Here is a 20,918-nt window from a genome sequence, read left to right as displayed (position 1 = left end):
TGGAGCCCCCATTTCTAAGTGTTCGGTGAGGGCTTCTGGGTAAGGCGGGCAAAGAAGCCTGAGAAGGGAGTGTGGAATAGGATGGGGGAGGAAGAAGAGAGGGTATAAGGGGGGAGATGAAAGAGATGGCAGCGGCAGGAAGCCAGCAGGAAGTGTGTGTGGGTGAGGGTGAGGGAAGTGAGGGGTTGGCGGATGGAGAAGAGGGGACGCCCCGGTTATAATGGACACCAGTCAGGTGTTTGAAGACGAGCCTGACCTGAGGGCTCTCAGATTGTGATTTTATCATCCCTTTAGATTTATTCATCTAAATTCAACCCCTGGAACTTCTTGAAGTTGTCGAAGTCACACCCACTTGCCAGGCCTGATCTGCCCTCCTCTCCAACTTCCCTCTCCCTGGGAGGGAGTCCTGGCAGCACGGAGGGCATGCTATTTCTTTCCCGGGGGCCCATCAGTAGGGCTCCTGGAATTTCTCTCCCAGGGCTCCCTGTGGCTGTTGGGAGCATGGGGGGAGGTGAAGAAGGGCGCCCCTCGTCTGCCCCACATGTTCCTCCTGCACCAGCCTCCACGAAGTCTGGGGAGGCAGCCAGAGCAAGTCGTCAACATGGATAATACGGCCAAGAGCTCAAGGAACAGACATATGTGTTCTGTTTTATGTTTTCTTTCGCTGGAGGTGGGGGAAGAAGCTGACATTTGTTGGGGGAAGGAACATCAGTAAAACTACTGTGTACTGAGGCACGGTGCAGCCAGGCTCTGTGCTAAGTGTTTCATTGAATCAACACCACAATCCCATTTCACAGATTGGGAGAACTTGCATCACTCTGTAGCACCCTACTGTGCTGTAGTTTTCTCTGAAGCACTTATTACCTGACACTATATTACACAGGGCATGCTGTCCCCATAGGATTAGAAGCTCCTTGAGGGCAGAAATGTTATTGGTTTGTGCATCCCAGTATTCTTACTTCCTAAACAGTATCTGCCCCATTGTAAGGGCTCAGTAAATGTTTTGGGAAGGAATGAATATGAAAATTGAGTCTCAGAGAGGTTCCGCAACGGTCCAACGTAGAGATGATCATTCATCCCCTTGTGAGGTTTTTCTGAGGGCTAGTGGAACAATGTAAACAGAAAGTGTTTAGCATAGAGCCTGGCATATAGTAAGCATTCCGTGAATGTTAGCTGTCAGTATTATATGCAAGATCTTAGTTGGATGACTTTCTTGCCCGGGCTCATGAATCTTAGAGCCCTCCCTGAAGGACATAGGTCACTGAGCCAATTCTCTGGCCACCGTCAGAGTGAAAGCATACAATTCTTGGGAGAGAATGAATGGGCCCACGGAAAACAATTAGCTTGTATGCTTATGGGTTTGGGGGACGAAACAGCCAGTCTTCCATGCACAAACGGCCCTCTTCTAACCATCCCTGAGCCCATCGGATCATGGCCAACCTTACCCAGTCCTTCCCAGTTCCCTGACCCACCCACTCCCACCCTCACCCTCAAGCGCATCTTTTGGCCCTGGCGCCCCGCCCACTAGGAGAGCTCAGTGGGTACCCAAGTCCCCATCAGGGAGTGGTGCTTGGGAGCCCTGTGGAAGCTCAGTGAATCCCAGGGCGGGCACACAGCCTCAACTGCCTCCCACCCCGGCGATGCTCAAAACAATCAGCCAGGTGAATTGGAGGGAGAACCTGGTCACAATAGCATTTACTGTCGACGTGGGAAAGCACAATGCAGTTAAAAGCCTATTTCTTTTTCTCTTGCAGATATTGATCTGCTTAGCTTGGTGCCAGGTTGTTTGCTGGCAATTAATTCAGAGTCAGCACCAAGGATTGCATCTAACATCGCTTTCCTGAATACGCGGGGGCCTCCCGTTCAAACCCATAAAGATGCTGTGACTGCTTTGCTCAGCTACCCAGGCTGTGCTGTGATTTTAGTACCTTATATTTGGGCTAAAGTTAAGTGCAGGACCTGGACTCCCTGTTCTGTCATATTGCTAAGTGAGGGCCATGATGATTAAAAACAAATCTAATGTCCTTTCCAGTTCCTTGATCCTGGAAAACAGGAAATAATTTTGTTTGTGTAGAGATGACATCTAGTCAGTCAGGTCTTTCTTCAGACCACATGAAAACCTTATGCTCTTTTTGGACCTGGCTCTTGTTTTGACTTTGCCATTAGCTAGCTGTGGGATTCTGGCCCTCACATTCTATCTCTGAAGCTGTCATTTCCTCATATTTTCAGTGGGGGTTTGTGCCAGATGATGATAACTAGTATCCTTATGGTACTTTATAGTTTCTATAACACTTAAATCCACATTGACTCAGTTTGCCATTTATCACTTTACGGTCTTGGTCTCTGTCTCAGTTTCTTCATCTGTAAAATGGGGATAATATTAATACCTTCCTGAGAGAGTTGTTGTGAAGATTAAATGAGTTTACACATATGCAAAGTGGCACCTGGTAGATGTTCACTCTTAGCCTCAGCACCATCAGCACCATGGTTATTGCCTCATTTGGGCCTCATAACAACCCTTAAGGTAAGGATTTATTTTTCCCTTCTTATAGATAGTTAAGCACTTACTCCTAAACTGGCAGAGGAAGGATTCACCTGCAGCCTCTCCAGTTTCAAATGTTTGTTCCACACCAACACAGAGACAGTTGTCAAAGGCTCATCAGCGCTGACATTCCATGCCTCTATCAGTGTGCCAAAGACAAGACCCGTGTAACTGGGGCTCTGCCGATCATCACACATGCTGGGCAGGTTTTTCCCTCCTGTTCTTCTGTGAGGCTTTCCTTGGAGGCTAAGCACCTAGGGAAACTGAAAAAACCACCTGTCAAGTTGCCCTCTCCCCACAGAAGGGCGGCAGGAGTAGGCACTCCACAGAGAGAAAGCCTTCCCTTCTATGCTGCCTCTTTTGCCAGGAGGCTGATGTCCACTCCAGCCCCTGGACAGAACCCCGGTGACCACACCCTCCTCTACCTCCCCCCTCCTCACCTGGACACTTAACCATTTCCAGCTTCTCCTCACCACCACCTGCTTCCTTTCAGGCAAGAAAGTACCAAAGGTGGACAATTAAGTCATTTAAAACCATCTTCACGGTAGATTTTTACTGAACAAAAAGGCAGTATTTATGTCACTTAGACATTTCTGAGAAGACCTAGCTGTTCTTTTAGAATATCACTTCAGCGCCAATGAAAAATGTAATCCAGCCTTAGTAATAAATTTTTAAAACATACACACAGAAGTTATCAGCCTGCAAAACAATGTTTCCCAGGCCTTCCCACACGTCTCAGTATTTTAACAACGTCCCATCTGTTGATGTCGGTCTGAAGAAGCAGGCCTGTACTCTCCAATTTTATTAAAATCCTTTCTGGCTAGTAACCTGATTTCTACTAGGCTGGCCTACTTACTTCCAGGCCCTGGGCCTGTGGGCCTGTGCCAGTTTGCATGGCTGACAGAAATGGGAACGGTTAATCAAAAATCTGTTTAGCTTGTGCTTAATAAGAAATGTTTCCTCTTGCTCTTGTTACTAATTGCTGAAGATGTCTGTGTTTGGATTAAAACTTTGTCCCCTGCCATCTGGATGCCATTGATATGTCTCAGCTCTGTCGTGAGCCAGGTGATATCAGTGGTTTCCATGTCAACAGATGACAGCGTCATATGTTGAAATGTGTGATTGCAGTGCAGTGAAAGAGCCAGCCTTGGGAAAGAGGCAGCTCTGGTTTCACAACAAAATATCTTCACTGATTTTCAGACACTGCTTGGAAATGATTTCAGTTTTATGCTAATTACATTTACATGTGAAATTACAGTGTAAATGTTTTTTGCCATTTGGGAAAGGAAACAATGGACTTGTTAATACCTAGAGTTCTATTCGGTGGGAAAGACATTTCCTCAAAGAGGCCTGGTAAAATCTCCAGCTGAAGTGAAAGAAGTCAGACAGAGAAAGACAAATACTGTATATCACTTATATGTGGACTCTAAAAAATACAACAAACTAGTGAATATAACCAAAAAGAAGCAGACTCACAGGTAAAGAGAACAAATTAGTGGTTACCAGTGGGGAGCAGGAAGGGACAACATAGGGGTTGGGGGAGTGGGAGAAACAAACCACTGGGTGTAAGATAGGCTCAAGGATGTATAGGACAATACGGGGAATATAGCCAATATTTTGTAATAATTGTAAATGGAAAGTAACCTTTAAAAATGGTATACAAATTTTAAATAATTTTTAAATAAATAAATGAAATCTCTAGCTGATAGGAAATCTGTTTACTCTGTGAATCCAAGAAATGTACCATGTACACTAAATAGAAATCCCACGTAGAGCATGGAACTCTGCATCCAAGGGCAGCAGTGGTACATGTTTATCTATTCAAAGTGTGCCCCAGGCCTCCAGGTCTTGGTAATGTAGCCTATCTAAATATAGCATCAGCAGCAACAGTCGATAGGCAGTCCTGAAATAATTAAGAAAGAGACAAGAACCACCCCTCAACTTCGGGCTCCAGTCTACTGTGTCCAACACAGGATTAATAAGAGATGAATTTTAATGATCCTTTCTAAGAGTTCATGATTTCATTAAGGAAAAAGATCGTTGCAGAATCATTTCCTTATAAGGTAGACTATATCAACAGACATAAAAAACATGTTATGTGAACCTAGGAAAATTTACCTGATAGCAGCCTGTTTTATTTACTTTTCCTTAGATCAAGAATGCTGCAGCCAATGTCCTTCGGGAAACGTGGCTAATCTATAAACACACAAAGCTGCTAAAGAAGATTGACCACGCCAAAGTCAGGAAACACCAGAGGAAGTTCCTCCAAGCAATCCACCAGTGAGTAGGCCGGGGCAGCTCAGCCACCAGAGGACCAAATTAGAAGTGGTGGGTTCCCCAGAGCTCCATCAGTATCTTCCTGTATACTTAGAGGAGCAGGAGAAATCCATTCTTTTCCACTCAACAACCACTGGGGGCGGTGAACTGGCCGCAGATCAGTCTGTTTATTCACCTATTGCACCTGCCACTGCCAGACATTGGATTGGACAGACTGCTATGGAAGGTAAAAATTAGGTAAGAGCCTCAGGGGGCTCTCATAGTCTACACACACACACACACACACACACACACACACACACACACACACCACATTACAACTGGAAGCAGAACAAATTGTGGTCAGTGCTTTCTATAAGCTAAGTATTTAAAAAGTATAGTGGATTTTTAAAAGTAGAGTATGAAAACATTTATTCTGACCTGGAGGCTTGGGGAAACCATGAAAGGCCTAGAGTAGGGCACTTAAGGCGGAAGGCACAGCCTAGATAAAGGCATAGAAGCCGGGAAATGATCTGAAGAGTGGTGAGGAAACTATAATGACTGAAGGCAGGCACGCGTTGGGGCAAGAGTTTGCTTTCTTGGGGACCTGCCAAGCCCTTGATTCTGGTCAGTTGTCACCCATGTTCGAGGTCCTGGGCTGGGTTCCAAAACCAGATGAATTGATGTGGGTGTGGAATCTGCCCGCGGGGCTGAGCCCAGCGCTTGAGGAGCATGGCTATTACGACTCTTTCCCGCAGACTGAGGAGCGTCAAGATGGAGCAGAGGAAGCTGAGTGACCAAGCCAACACCCTGGTGGACCTTTCCAAGGTGAGTGGCAAACTCCGAAGACCCCGTAGAGGGTTCTCAGATGCTGGCATCTCAATTTCTCAGGTGTGGCTGTGAAGGCCTGGCCTTGGCCAAACTGGACAGTGCAGGACCAGGAAAGCAAAGACTGCTTCCTCCTTTGTTAAAAAATCATCTGGGTTCGAGTTCTTGACACTTGCAATCTACTGGTGTGTGTTGTTGACTTTTAAAACCTGGCATGCGTTTCTTAAATTCAGTCACTCAGGTCAGTCTTTGCTGGGATTTAATTAGCTGACCTACTACATCTTTTTGGTGTGTTGCTTGATTAGCTGTACACTGAGTTTGCACAGGGTGAAGCACACTGACGAGACCAAATGGTGATAATGGCGATGCTGCTTCCTGGGCCACACCTAGGAGGATCCTTCCGGTTTGCCGTTATAATTGCAAACTCATTTTCTTGCATCCTCCAGTCCTTACAACTCAGCTTTTCTGGCCCCAAATCGGTGGTGGTGGTGGTGAGGGGTGCATTTCTTTATTTCTCATGAAGATGCCAAAAAGGAGAGCCCTCCTTTGAGAGTCCTACTGTCATTCTGCGTTTCTGGCCCTGGACTGCTGTAAATACTGTAAAGGAACTCTCTCCTTTTGCAAATCTCTGGAGTGAAGGAATCGGAGGCTGCACCGCTGGCAGAGCTGAGCGTAGGCGCCAATGAAGAAAGGGCCTCCCCTCCTCAGCCCCTCCTCCTCATTGCCTCTTTTTTTTTTTTTTTTTTAATTTGTTTTTTATTTTTGGCTGCATTGGGTCTTCGTTGCTGAGCGCAGGCTTTCTCTAGTTGCGGCGAGCGGGGGCTACTCTTCATTGCGGTGCACGGGCTTCTCATTGCGGTGGCTTCTCTTGTTGCGGAGCACAGGCTCTAGGCGCGCGGGCTTCAGTAGTTGTGGCACACGGGCTCAATAGTTGTGGCTCGCGGGCTGTAGAGGGCAGGTTCAGTAGTTGTGGCGCACAGGCTTTGTTGCTCTGTGGCATGTGGGATCTTCCCAGATCATGGCTCGAACCCGTGTCCCCTGCATTGGCAGGCGGATTCTTAACCACTGCACCATCAGGGAAGCCCCCTCATTGCCTCTTGATAGAAATTTTATATCAAATGTATAGCCCAGGGCCAGGCTGGCAGAACATTCCAGCAGATGTCGATTATCATCATGGAACACATTCCCTGGGTAAGCAAGAGAAACTCCCTCAGGCAAATTAAGCCCCCTTTGAAAAGATGGTGCAATCAGAGGAATTGCCAGTTCTTGGGCCACGTGCAGGCGCCTTGTTCAATGAAGGGATCAGGCCAAAGAAAGGGCCTCCTAAGCTTGGCAGGACTTCAATCAGGGAATGTGTGGCTGGCACAGGTGGGGAGAAGCCCACAGGCTGTGTGCTTTGGAGGGGGCACTGTGGTGGAGTGCAGGGCTCCTGAGAGCCAGGAGGAGGCAAGGATGTGAATGGAACGCCCAAGTGCAGAAGGGAGCCCCCCATGGTCTTGGGTGCACTGCTTAAAACTCTTGGGTTTCAGTATCAGAAACCCATTGGAAGTAGGTTTTAAAATATAGGTGTTTATTATAAGGATATGAGGAAGTCTCATTCCAGGCAGAACCTCAAGGCAGGCATGTGGTCAGACTTCAGGAAAGAACTACCTACAAGTGCCCCTCACCCTGGAAAGTATTTGCTCACCCTCTCTTCTCTCTCCTGTTCAAGTGCCTGCTTCAATTCTCTCTCTCTCCCTCTCCCGCATCTCCTGACAACTTTCTATGCCCCCTGTCTCCATGGGAGACCATGGCAAGCCCCTATCCAGAGAGTACATGTTCTAGTTCTAGCCACAGGCAAAACCGATTGGCCATCCTCCTATTGGTCTTAATTCTAAATTCTCAGAAGGGATGAGATGACTGGCCAGTTTGGGTCACGTGTCCACCCTTGGGCCAATCAGCTGAGGCCAGCAGGGGGGTCGGGTAGGGCAAACATGGCTGGGGACCCACGCTGGGAGGTGCAGGAATGGCCCAACAAGCCCCAAGATATTTCTTTTACAGGTAGCCATGTTTCTGCCTCCCCTCTCACCTGGCAAGACAGGCTGTGGCTGGTGTTCTCCTGGGAATAGCGGGCACACTGGACTTTCGAGCCTGCGTTTCTTCAGTGCCAGCCACCGCCTCTCACAGAGACAGGGCCCTGTGCAGAGCAGACTGGGTGAAGCAAAAAACTCAGTGAACTGGAAAGAGGCTCATGTGAATTGGGTCGGGGAACTAAACCATCAATAACCTGGGAGCAAGTTACCTGGAAAGAAAGGGTGTGGAGGAGAGGGTTAAGGGAAAGCGTCTGCAGGGCTACCGGGAGTGGTGTGGGACCTGCAGGGAGGGTGAACTCTGACATCCATCCAGTCTTCATCTTTCCTCCCAGGAGACTCAGCCAAGGTCCTGGCAGCAGCCTAGCATCTTTCACAGTGGTCCCCATTCCCCCTGGTATCCTGTCACCAAGCAACAGAACAGGGGAGACAATAACACTGTGTTCTCTCCCTTTTCTTTCTGTGCTTCGTCCTCCCAGCTCACCACCTTCCACCCCTGTCCTTTGGTCCTTTCTAGATTAAGAAAAGGGTGTGTGGCCTCCACATAACACTTGCTGTATTGAAGAGCTCGCTCGTAGGGTGGCAGAGATGGGGTGGGGGAACGCTGGGATGCTTTATATGCTAGCTTCAGTGTCTTCCATTGAAGTGTAAAAATCATTCCCCACATCTGAGGCTCAACTGATCAAATAAGATGGTATCTGTGAAAATGCTTTGTGAACTATAACGGTTTTGCATGTGGTAGTTCTGATTAGGAATATAGATGAGGAAACCAAGGTCCAAAGAAACAAAGAGACCATCCCAAGTTCGGGCTGTTGGAGAGCTGCCGCGCTGGGGCTGAGACCCAGGGGCCCGGATTCAGTCCAGAGCTCGTTAGGGTGCCCCTGCGGTCAAACAGATTTGTGGTGTTGTACATTCTGGGAAGAACATGCACCTTGAAGAGGTTCTGTGAATGTTAATTAATGAAGGAAACACTCTTGCTTCTAAAGTCACGCTGTCCTCTGAGGTGGCCACAGAAGAGTCCTGCCCTTGCAAAGGCAGAGCTGCCTCACTCCACCTCTGTGACGGCTCCCTTTGGGGCTGCAGCCAGTTAGTTTCCTGGTGGGAAGGTATCACTACATTTTCAATCCCGCTTCTCCCATCTCCTTTCTGGCTTCTCATATTTTGCCACCTTCCTTTACTTTGTTTTTCGTTCACCTCATTCCCTACTACCTTGGCCCCTGCGGGCACCAATGGTTTCTGCATCTTCCTGGAGTAACTTGAAATTTCAGGTAAAATAGGATCAGGGTGTCACTGGCAGATGACCAGAAGCCCCTAGAGCCTCAGTGCCTGCAGGTGGGGTTTGGGAGGGTACAAAGCAACCGCCAGCCTGGCCCACAGGAACACCCGAGAGCATGAAGTCTCCCAAGAGTCTTGCTCCCAAGTCTGATGTCATTTGTTAGTTTGCAGGGAGAAATGTGACTGTCACATAGATAAGGGCTCTACAGACCAACCCGGGAAGCCAAATTATAACCAGAAAGTTGCCTGATAAGAGGAGAGTCAGAACCGCGGTGGAACGGTTGGAACAAAAGTGGTTTCATTTCAATTAAATGAATTGAATTTGAGGGATAGTTAGACGCAGGGTGGGCAGGACTTTGTACTGGTGAGATGCGGGGCCTGAGGGAGAGGATGACGCCCAGGTTTCAGGTGGGGACAGCCTGAATGGATGGCCTCTCATGGACCCAGGGAGCACTGGCAGAGAGCAGACGTAGGACCGAAAATGGTGCACTTGGCACGAGCTGCCTTTGTTTAGTGCTGCTCTGACCTAGTTTTATAACTGAACTCTCAGAAGACAAGTTTATTTTATTACATTAAAGTTTTATTTTATTGGCAGTTCCCTGGAGGTACCCCATTTTTGCTCCCCTGCTCTCACGACCTTGTTCAATGTTCATTCACAAAAGCTTCCGGAACACCTGCTCTCCAGAGGCAGGCCCTGGGCTGGGCCCCCTTGGGAGTCTTCTCTCCTTTCCTTCAGCCACTCAGGTCTCGGTGGGAAACGCTGAGAAACTTTCTAGGTATATGGAAATAATTTGTGGCGCAAAAGGTCTTTTCCCATCAGTTAAACTCCTACATTGGCCAAAGGATGGAAGGGACGGTGATTTTTCCCTGTGCCAGCACTTTATTCATGCATTAGTTCTACCAACATCTTTTAGTGCCAACCACGTGTGACAGACCCCCTTGCTAGGCATGTTTATGTACATTTGTCCATCAAAAAATGTTAGTTGAGCATCCCCTATGTGCCAGATGCTGTTTTAAGCCCTTGGGACACATCAGTGAACACAACAGGCGAAGGTCCCCACCGTGGAGGAGCTTTCCTTCTAGTGGGAGAAAACAGACAATAATAAGCGGAAGAAACAGCAAATTAGCTAGTGTATTAGAAGGTGGCATGAAGAAAAGAAAAGACTTGAGCAGGGTTAGTGGGATCAGGAGTAGGGCTGGGAACAAGGTGCCATATTAACAAGGGCATCGGGGGAGATGATTTTTAAGGGGAGGCTGAGAGGAGGTGAGGCTGTCAGCCATGGGATGTGTGGGGAGTGAGCAGTGGTGACAGGGCGGGTCCCTGGGACACTGGGAGATGGCACCGAGAGCAGGAGGTTTACTGGGGGCACCATCAGGACAGCACCTGTTGGGGAGCAAGGGAAGCAGGATGGGGCAGAGGGAGAGTCTGAACTGTGATACGATTGACAGAGGCCTTGACCAACCCACGGGAGTTCCAGAGGTGGACTGGCCCTTCAGGGGTGTCCCAAATTGAGACAATGTCCCTCCTCATTGACCAGGCAGGAGAGGGGCTGTAACCTCAGCGAGGCAGCTCCCTTTCACTACGGCCCAGTCCTGAGTGAGTTACGTTGTACGTTGTACATTCTGGCTGCTGTGTTGAAAGTTGGGGCGGGGGTAGCAACAGCTTTATAACTATGTGTTGTTATTATTAACTCCTATTTCATAAGGAAACCAAGCAGAGAGGTTAAGGGGCATGAGGGAAGGCACATTATTAGTGAGTGGCAGACGTGTACTTGAACCCTGGCCTACCAATGGTAAGTCTATTGCATTGTCCGCTCCCCACCACAGAGCCGTCTCTTTCATCAGTAGGTGCCATTGCCATTTGAGCTGAGAGGTTGGACGCAGTAAGAACATGAGGACACTTTAGGGACTTGTTCTAGTTAAGAAGAAAGTGCTGCCTTTCCATTCTATATATTTTCTAATATATTTTTATAAGTAATATATATTATTTTTGTAATAAAACAACAACAAAAACACACACACAAAAAAACCCACTGTGCCATTTGAACCTCCAAGTCTTCAAGAAAGTAAACTGTTTCTCTGTCCTTGGCCAGATCCGACACGGCCGGTGTGGAAGTTGATCCCTGGAGGAGTTGTGTTTCAAGTGTAATCTGGAGGAGTATTTCATTTTTCCCATTGCAGATTCCTCTGCAATGACCTGTCGTCTCCCTGTCTCTCCCAACAGATGCAGAACGTCATGTATGACTTAATCACAGAACTCAATGATCGGAGCGAAGATCTGGAGAAACAAATCGGCAGTCTGGAGTCTAAGCTGGAGCACCTCACCGCCAGCGTCAATTCCCTGCCCCTGCTCATCGCGGACACCCTGCGCCAGCAGCAGCGGCAGTTCCTGTCTGCCCTCACAGAGGCCCGGGGCGTCAGCGTGGCAGTGGGCACCACCCACACCCCACTCTCCGACAGCCCAATCGGGGTCAGCTCCACCTCCTTCCCAACCCCTTACACGAGTTCAAGCAGTTGCTAAATAAAACTCCCCACTTCAGAAGCATTACCCATAGGTCTGAAGATGCAAATCAACTCTCTCCTGGCCACTTTGCCATCAAGGAACATTCAGACCAGGGAACGTAAAGAAGAGAGACCGAGCTAATTAACTAACTCATGTTCATTCAGCGTGCTTGGTTTGATATGCCTTGAAACCAGAAATCTGATCTCTGTTTAGGTGCCTCTACTCGGGAGCAGGAAGAGGAGATGACAGGAAACGACGCCTCTGGTAGGGCCCTTGCGGCACAGTTGGTGGAGAACAGACACCCACGTTCAATCTCAGGTCTTCACGTGGGGGGGGGGTGGGAGTTCAGATGCACTGAAGTAGCCGGCAGTGAAGCCAGCCCGGAGGAGGATCCCGTGGGGGGAGGGCGTGGTGTCAGGCTTGGGGGATGGGTTCCTCACCCCGGGGTCCTCCAGCCCGCCTGTCTGCGTTCCTTCTGTCTAAGGAAGCCCCTGGATGACAAAGTAAAGGGAGAGCTGCCCACAGCTTTTGCCAAGACACACATGCTTTCCTACCATCCCTCACACAGTCATAAAACAAAATTTAGACCGAAAGAAAAATAGACAAATAAAAAGCCAGACTTTCCATCCAATATTAATACCCATATAAACCCGTGTATTTGCAAGCGTGTGCATGTACACACACACATACACACATCCCACAGTCAACCCAGGTCTTTTCTGGTTTGCACTTGACCCAAATAAAGAGGGACCTGGTACCTTACCCTGCACACAGTAGGCACTCCCTAAATGCACGTTGAGTTGGTCTGAGTCGGGATGTGGGTGCTGTCAGTTCAGGTAGTTTGCCAGTGTCGGCCACGTCCTGAGCTTCACTGAAGATGCAGGTTGCTTCAAACACAAAACAGGGTGCTTTGCCCTGGGTATGCACCATGCTTGCTCTGAGATGAATGACAAGCCAAAATTGGCATTCTGGAGAGATAAGCAGCCTTCTAAAAATAACAGCTTCTGCAGAGTTTTCATCTTATATCCAAACAAGCTGTGTTCCACTGGAGCGCCTGATCAGGTGTATGTGTGTGAGGGAAGGGGTGCGGGATCTGTGCATGCGTGCACACACATGCACCAACAGGTGCGACCCCAGGACACCTGCATGAATAGAAGTATTGTCTGGGGGGTTTGCTCAGTGATATTTATCCAGCAACAGGTTTACAGCCCCAGATGTTAGGAGCGCAAAGGGGTCAAGTGCCTCACCTGAGAGCTGGGAGAAGCGACGGTGAGTGGCCCAGCTGGTCCCTTCTACCTGACCTAAAACCACCTCAAAGTGTAAGGTTATGAGGATAAAGGGAGCCTTTAGGGAACCCTGTGGGTAAGATAAGGTGACACGGATTTGTCAGTATCCTGTTCCTGCTGTGCCACGTTAATCCTGGTGCAAAAACTATTGTAATACATCTCAAACTCCAAGGGACTCCAGAAACATCCAGATCCAGTGTAGGACAGGCATTGTGAGGAGAGGGCATGGGGATGCATGATATTTTCCGCACTCCATCATCTAACCATGCATAATGTTTGGGATGTGAAAACCATCATACTAGTCATCACATTTCTCATTCTGAGGTCTTTGACGTCTGCTTGTGGGGACTTAAATCATACTATAGGGAATATTTCATCTGTTTAGGGTAAAACAGAAGGGTTTCATTTGTGGATGGCTGTCCTGTTGGGTTTCACTTTGTACAGGACATCGCCACTTTTCCAAAGGCAGCGTCTAGCTGTGAAGACTTTTCCTCTACAACACTGGGTCTGGTCTTCTAAGGACAAGGGAATCATCAGGCAGCAAAAGGTAGACCACCCTAGAAAGGCTAATCTTTCAAGAAGATCTGGTCTCTTGTTCAACCTCTTCTTATATCTCTTTTCATTGCTGTGCTGTTCCCTTGATGCCCTCATTTTTATCTTGATAACTCCTTTGGGCATTTTCCTTGGTTGGTTTGCACACCATAGATGCCACACTTGCTGCTGGCTTTAAAATTTTTTTGCTTGTTCTTTTAACTATTGATTATCTAAAAGATCCCTCTCCTTTTTTTACCAGTCCCAGGAATGGTGCTCCTGTTTTCAGTGACAGCTGAACATATAAACAGACCAACAAGCAGATGAAATAACCATGCAGTTTCTTTGTGGCGTTAGTTCATTTCACAAAGAAATGAAGTGAAGAGCACTGACAGGTCAACCTGAGCGTGCCAATCCCAGTCATCTAACCTACAGCCCTCAATTCTTAATTCCTGGTCACCCTTCCCATTCCCCCTTGTAACCCTGTGATGTGTGTGTGTGTGTGTATGTGCACATGCACACAAATAGGGATTTAATCTGAGTTTCAAACAAATGGCATGCAAGATTCCACTGCTACTCCTCCTGCCAAAAAGTGTGTGCAGACTGTCATTGACCCATCGCTGTCTGTGGGTGACTCTTCTTTAACTCACCACTAATGCTATTCACTTAGGTAAATCCTGAGGACCAACCTAGCAACACTAGCAAAGAGAGTGGTTGGAGATATTTCCAGTAGCAGTAGCCACTGGCATCCTAGAAACATATGGGCATTTGTAGCATGACTGGACCTATTGGTAGTGCAATAGCTACGTATGGTTTTTATCCTTGGCGAAAGAGTACTTACTCTTCGGGAAAAAAAAAAAGTGATCAAATCTGCATGTTGATCCTGCAATGGTAAATGGGAAGCTGCTTCTCTGTACTGGTTTTTCAGCTTTATGTGGGGAAGTTTCCCATTCTCCTGCAAGTACAATCAACCCTTGATGATTTAGGTATTGATTATCCAGGGTGTAGCTCACCCAGGTTTCCTTCCTACAGCCCATCTTTTGGCTAATTCCACTGAGCCTCAGCATCTTAGTCAGATGGGAAAAGGAGGCAGGTGGATTCTCACGCCATGCCTTCTTGTTCTGTAATTTCAAGTTTGGTGGTGGAGGAGGTTTAATTATCTACTCAAGAATTGGCTATATGGAAAAACTATTAATTACAGTAACCTCACTCCAGTACTGAACTGATTGAGTTCTGCCCACTCCTGGAAGGATGACCCAGTGGCAGAGCCCCTACTATAATCCTTCTGATAACTCAGTGTCAGGTAAAAGTACTCTAATATTCCCTAAAATATCTAGACACTTGAATTAAAAATACAGAGCCACCCCCTCATCACTTAAGCCATATTATAGCTTCATGTACTGTAAAGTCAGGGATGTACTGTGATACTTTAAGACCACTAATCTCAGTGGAATTTCAGGACATAGCATCAGTTGGTAAATTATACCAGACTAGGGGCTCACTCCTCCTTAGATTGAAGTCCAAATAAAAATCTGCATCTTTGGATCAAAGGCCACATATGTGTGATCATCATCAATAAATTTATCATGAAGTGTCTATGAACTGCTCTTGCCATCCTCATAATATGTAACTTCATGACATCATATCTCTAGAAATGCTTAATGCAATGCAAAAGAACAAGAGGGGTAAGGCCCTGCATCACCACTGACTTCTGACCTCAGCAAGTACCAGTGGTGTAACAACAATCTCATAACTGAAGAGGTATAGAAAATGTCTGTGCAAGTAATTTCCAAAGTGCTGAGCAAGTGCAAACTATTGTTATTTATTAAAGGCCAAGAAGAAACAGCATTGAAGAAACAAGGATTTTAGTATATAATATTTGAGGCTTTCCCCCTTAGATTTTTGATAATTTCTTGTGAATAAGTAATGATGGAAGAGAAGAAAACTAGAGATGCAGAATCAGAATAAATAAAACTCTAACACTGGATCCACATCTTTGGCCAATGACTATAACCACCCCATGCCTCAATTTCTCTATGCTTAAAATGAAGGTAATAGTTAATATTCTTAAGTACAAAGTATTCAATAGATTTTAAAATGAAATCACTATCGCCAACAACAGCAGCCCAGACTGACTCTGTCGAGTCCACACCTTGATGTTGCCTCTGAATGTAGTCAATAGTTACCAAAAAGTAATTCTTACATATCAACCGATGTGAAATTAGCAGGGAGAAGTATGGGATTAGCACATAGTCCCAGGACCTCTCTCCTTCAGAGCATACCTCAACAAACAGTGCACCCCAAATTAAGAATCAGTGTTTCATCCCAGAACCCATGGTGTTGCTACCATCACAGGACCACAACTGAGACACTATGAAGTCATTGCACTACCAGTAGGTTACTGCTCTTTTAAAGTTACTGCTCTTAAATCCTAAAATACGTCCCAGTTCTACACAATCATCCTACTTCCCTGGATGTTGCTTAGAAGCAGATGAAGCCTCCGTCAGTGGCCATTTGGCTGCCGCTATTGACTCTGCGGCATTCGGTTTCAGTACCTTAGACAGCTATCTGGTGGCTTCCTGGTAGGCGGGAACAGCCCCTTCCCTTCCCTTCCCGTCAGCTTAATGACGCCCTGGACAGTATCCCTTCCTTCTCTACTGCCGCCAAAGTAAACATTGTGGGAACGGGATCATTGATACCACTAAGAAAGGAATGTTACAGGGATAGCAATATTAACGGTCTGCCTCTGGCAGTAGAATATAGGTGAGTGCTCTTCATCCTGAAAGCTTGTGCCAGGCTGCATGAATAGTTAACACTAAACTCCTGTCAGACAAGTAATATGTAGATTTTTACTAAAATAGACCGAAGCTTATTAAAAGTACTCAGTGCAATGGTATATAAATATATACAGATAGAGAAAAAAAATAACTGTGATCTTTTTTTCTTACACCATTACTGGAAATGCCCAAACATGAACTGGAGTTCCCTCTGAACAAAACCATTATCAAATCATCAACGTATGACCTCCAAATCTAGGTGCCAAGTGCCCTGCCACAGTTGTTTACACACCTGAGAAACGTGTTCTGGAAGCTGTACTCTTGGGCCTGGACCATGTGTTGAAACAAACAAAAGAGACGTTGTGACCAACCAAGCTGATGGAGGAAAAGCACAAAATTCAACACCAACCTATAGTTCGGATCCCAAAGAGATGCTGAATTTATAGCCAAAAAAAAAAAAAAAAAAAATATATATATATATATATATATATATTTTGACAAAGCAAATATCAATCTGATTGGAATAGCCAAAATCCAAGTTCACAGAAGAAGGACAGGGAATAAACAACATTCTCTAGCTGTGTCATATTGTCTCAGTTTTTGAATCTCAACCAGGACTGATCCACCTTCATCAGACACACTTTTTAATGGCGCAACAACTCAATGCTGGTCCCAGATTCTCCATTCTGCACTGACCAGAAGAGAACAACAAAAGAGAGCAACAGGATGTCAATGGAGGAAATATTTTCATGGTGAACTCAGAAACTGATGTGTTTATATTCAGAATCAGATGAGCTTCAATATGAATTTGCATCTTGCCTCTGTACTGCTTGCTATTTTTTAATGATAGGAGAAAGTATAACAGTTTATTTTAAATATGAAATATATTGCTATATTATAAAATATATTGTAACTTTCAACTAACATTTTGTATCAAACTAGTCTTTAGCAGGTCCGGTGTCAGCCTGCTCTCCCAACGACTGTTTCTGAGTACACATCACTGTTAGTGATTGCCTGACACCCAGACCAAGGGTCCTCAGCCTACAGAACTGCCATATTCTAATTCTCTGAGACGTGACTATTAGACACAAAACAACATTGTTCCCAGCTTAGATGACTAATTCTACCCTAAATTCTTTCAAGCCATTTCAGAAGAGATTTTAAAAGCCATCACTCCTTTAGTAGCTGTGCAAAGCCAGTTTAATAAAAGTGCAGGCTCTTCCTATATAAATGCAAAGACCCTCTTCCATAAATGATACGTCTCAAACACAGTCAACTGGTGTTTCCTTTGGCAATGTCAGAATGGGGCATAAGGAAGACTCTTGTTCTCCTGTGACACAAAAGACTCAAAATTCTAGGCATTATAAGTTTCTCTGTGTCAGAGTATAACTGGGATTGGAATTCCATTTACCCAGGGCCCAATGAGAGGCTGGTGTGCAGGCGTGCTCTCCTGAGTCAGCAGTGCCCTAGAGGGTGCGGGGTTTGCACATGTTTATCCACAGCACTGAGCACAGCTCCTGAGGGACTGAGGGGAAGAGGCGGGACACGCAGAGAGCCGGCCTTCCTTTTCTGCTAGTTTACTCCAGCTGGGAGGAAGGAAGAGTTTCAATCAAGAGATTTTCCTTTACTGGCAAAATTGTGGCAAATTCTCTACTTTGGCAACTATGATATCCATGCCCCGCCTTCTCGGAGACACACGCGTAGAATTTCTCACTTCCCTCCTTTGACTGACCAAAGGACTATTTGTAGACGAAAACAGGATGTGTTTGGTTATAGAACAGAGGTTTCCTAGAATCAGTGGGCCTCCTCCCAAGGAGGACCCTCATTTGTTACCATCACTCGGTATAGTATTGCACAGGTGCAAACCAAGTAGCATCAGGGTAGATTGAACTGAGTATGCGCATCTCTTCCCTTCACAATCTCTGACAATTCACACAGATATACTGATAGTGCAAAACGGCAAGTTTTCTCCTGGGAAAAAGGCTGGAACCCTCTCACACTTCCATTCATTTGAGCTTAAATATAGGTAAGGCTGGGGCTTCAGTGGTGTTAGTCATGCCATTCGAAAGAGAAATATCTAAATGCCTAGTTTCAATCTGCTTGTGTAGCTGAGACCTAACTTGGACACACATTTTATTTTTATTGAGCTGAGTTCTCTCAGTTCTCTCTCTCTCTGTACTGCTCCTCAGTTACATGTTAGGCAGAGCTCCATTAAAGCCATCAGAACTCCAGGGCACCAGTTTTTAGCAAGTTACTCACTCACTGGGTGATGGAAATTAGTTTATTCTCAATTTTATAATTGACTGATGAATGTACTGGTGGTAATTGATTGATCTCGTAATACTTTTCTGCTACTAAATAGAACTGTCTCTTTTGGCTTTTCCTCCTAGCCTTTCTCAGACTAAGACTTGTACATTTATAGAGAGTGTTCTGATTTTCTACTCAAAGTTATTATTCGATCTAGAGTCAAGGAGACCAATACAAATTCCTGCTTTGGGGAAAACAGACCTTTTGACAGTAATTCAGGTATACAGCTATATGCTAACCCTTGCTAGTCAAAGCGTGGTCCATGGGCCGGCAGCATTAGCGTCACCTGGGAACTTGTCAGAAATGCAGAATATCAGGCCCCTCACCAGACCTACTTAATCACATTGGGCATTTTAACAAGGTCCCCAAGTGATCTGTATACATATTAAATGTTGAGAAGCTCTGGCCTCACCACACAGCCGTGGTAACCAACAAAATTAATAATCAGAAAATCAAGCCATTTCTTCCTTGACCCTCATCTACAGAATTATTTGAGGAAGTAAAGGTCCTATATGATCATAACGATAAAAACAAATGCATCTTAAAATTCCCCTTGAGGTCATATAGCTTGGGTGGTGTACGCAAAGAAGCAGTCTTTTCCCAGTCTAATTTTAAAAGTACTCACTTCATTGCCTTGAGCCACCTCCAAGCACCTTTTTAAGGTTTTCATTTTAGTGTATGCTGGCAGGGCCATCAGAATATCAGGTGGCTCCTCAGGGCAGGTCCCCTGGAAGGCCACCTGGCTTTCTGCTCAGCATAGCACAGAAATAGCTGCATCTGTGTTCCTTCCTTGAGAAACTCACCATCCCACCAGTGGGAACTCTCCTCCCTACAGGAAACTAGCAAGAGAAGTTAGTTTAACCATCTAGAAACATTCCTAATCTCTTTTAAAACCAAGCCTCTTATTCATTACACCAACCAGACGCTCCAAAGTAAGCAAGGAAAGATGTGAATTGTGATATTGGCGCCATAAATCGATATGTACCCAGAAACAGTTATGTTCTGAATTAATGGCTTTAACCTGTTCATTGTAAAAAGTGCCTTGGACTTCAATCTAAAGAGGTCAGTATAAATATATATGTGTGTGACATATGTAGGCAAATATTTACATATTTATACGTACATAGGTGCACACACATATACCTGCACATTCATATATAATATATACATACATATATAAATGCTTCATAATATATCATATTGCTATTCGCAGCTCCATTTCTTTTGTCTGGTCCTATGTTTATTTGTTTAGTGAGACCTTTACATAGAGAGGTTCTATTCAGGACATCGATGTATTTTTTTGTTTGTTTTTTACTTTTTATTAAAAAGGTAAAGGATATTAAAAAAAAAAAAAAAAATAAGTCAAGTGCCTGAAGGTTTTGAATGGAATTGTGGTCAACTTTCTCAGGTCACCAAAAAGGAAACTGAATTTGCCTTTGGGAACAATTTTTCTGTTTCAGTGACTTTGTTTTCCCTTTGCAGGAGTGCATAAGTAAGAGTGGTTACAGTGATTCTATAATTTCATTATAATCCATTTTAACCATTTTAACAGAAGCAAACCTTTTGTTCAGTCTAGTGCCCAGTTCTCTTCACACATCAGCATCAGAAGGGCCTGGTCTTTGTAAGCTAGGCATGGTTTTGTTGGCATTGGACAGACTAAATTGCAGGGGATGGGGCTTAAATCGGCTCTAAATATTGCTTCCTTTTTAGCAGCACACACAGAAGGACAAATAGGAAGTTCTCTCCCTGAACCAGGTGAGAAGGTGTCCTAGAAGGCCGGCAGAGGGACCCCAGTGAACTTTCTAGAGCTCCTGTGCCCTGCCTTTCTACAATAATACAGTCACCTGTATCAATCAGCCTGTCTACCTTAGCCAAAGGTCTTCTCTTTCTATGGTGTGACAGCTTGTAAGGGACCCACCTCTCTGGTTAGAAGCCCCCCAGAGCCCCAGGGAGAAGTCATCAGGTTTCCATGGCTCTGCCCATGAGCTCAAGGAGGGATTTTACTTCTTCAAACCAACTAAATCTCTCCAGTTCCCTGCCCAAGTGGCAACGCCCTCATGACAGCCAGGGCCAGGCCAGAGCGGCAACGCCCAGTCACGGTGTCAATCAGAAGAGACATTGCAAAATATCAGAGGTGACCAGAAAGACAACACGTCTCTCCAGCTGTCCTCACAGCTGCAGCCACATTTGTGGAATCGTCATTAAGAAGGCTTGGCAAATCAAGTTCCCCAAGTTGAAACCCCCCTACCCTTACTTTCCTCCCCATGAATTTTTCTGTAGCTCTAGACAAAAAAAAACAAAAACAAAAACAAAAACAAAAATGCAATTTAGGTGCTTTCAAAACCAGTATCTAATATTTGGGACTTTTTCTAAGTTAAAATATTTTTAAAAAATATATCTAGCTATATTTCTGCTGCTCTTCCCAAAATTCCTTATGAATGAATACATTTACCAACTCAGTGATTATGAAATAACAATACTTCATACTTATAAACAATCATACCTTTCATCCAAGGACCTCAAACGTCAATAAGTTAGTTGTCA

At 45.6% G+C, this 20,918-nt stretch overlaps 1 protein-coding gene across 3 annotated transcripts in view; it reads left to right on the top strand.

Annotated features, from left to right (window-relative positions):
• KCNN3 (potassium calcium-activated channel subfamily N member 3) overlaps window positions 1–11,784 on the top strand; it is a 173,804-nt gene extending 162,020 nt beyond the window's left edge. For 2 of the 3 annotated variants that reach the window (XM_059901997.1, XM_059902016.1), the window contains exons 6-8: window positions 4,695–4,822; window positions 5,557–5,626; window positions 11,195–11,778. In XM_059901997.1, coding sequence (XP_059757980.1) covers window positions 4,695–4,822; window positions 5,557–5,626; window positions 11,195–11,491 — 495 coding nt within the window. In that variant the 3' untranslated portion in view covers window positions 11,492–11,778. Of the gene's footprint in view, window positions 1–4,694; window positions 4,823–5,556; window positions 5,627–11,194 lie in introns of all 3 variants that reach the window. The other variant, XM_059902006.1, reaches the window with a different exon arrangement.
• Window positions 11,785–20,918: the final 9,134 nt, after the last annotated feature.

This window comes from Balaenoptera ricei, chromosome 1 (genome assembly GCF_028023285.1).
Source record: "Balaenoptera ricei isolate mBalRic1 chromosome 1, mBalRic1.hap2, whole genome shotgun sequence".
NCBI classification, from domain to species: Eukaryota; Metazoa; Chordata; class Mammalia; order Artiodactyla; family Balaenopteridae; genus Balaenoptera; species Balaenoptera ricei.
Note: the sequence above shows the minus strand (reverse complement) of the source record. Positions and strands in the feature narration are given on the sequence as shown.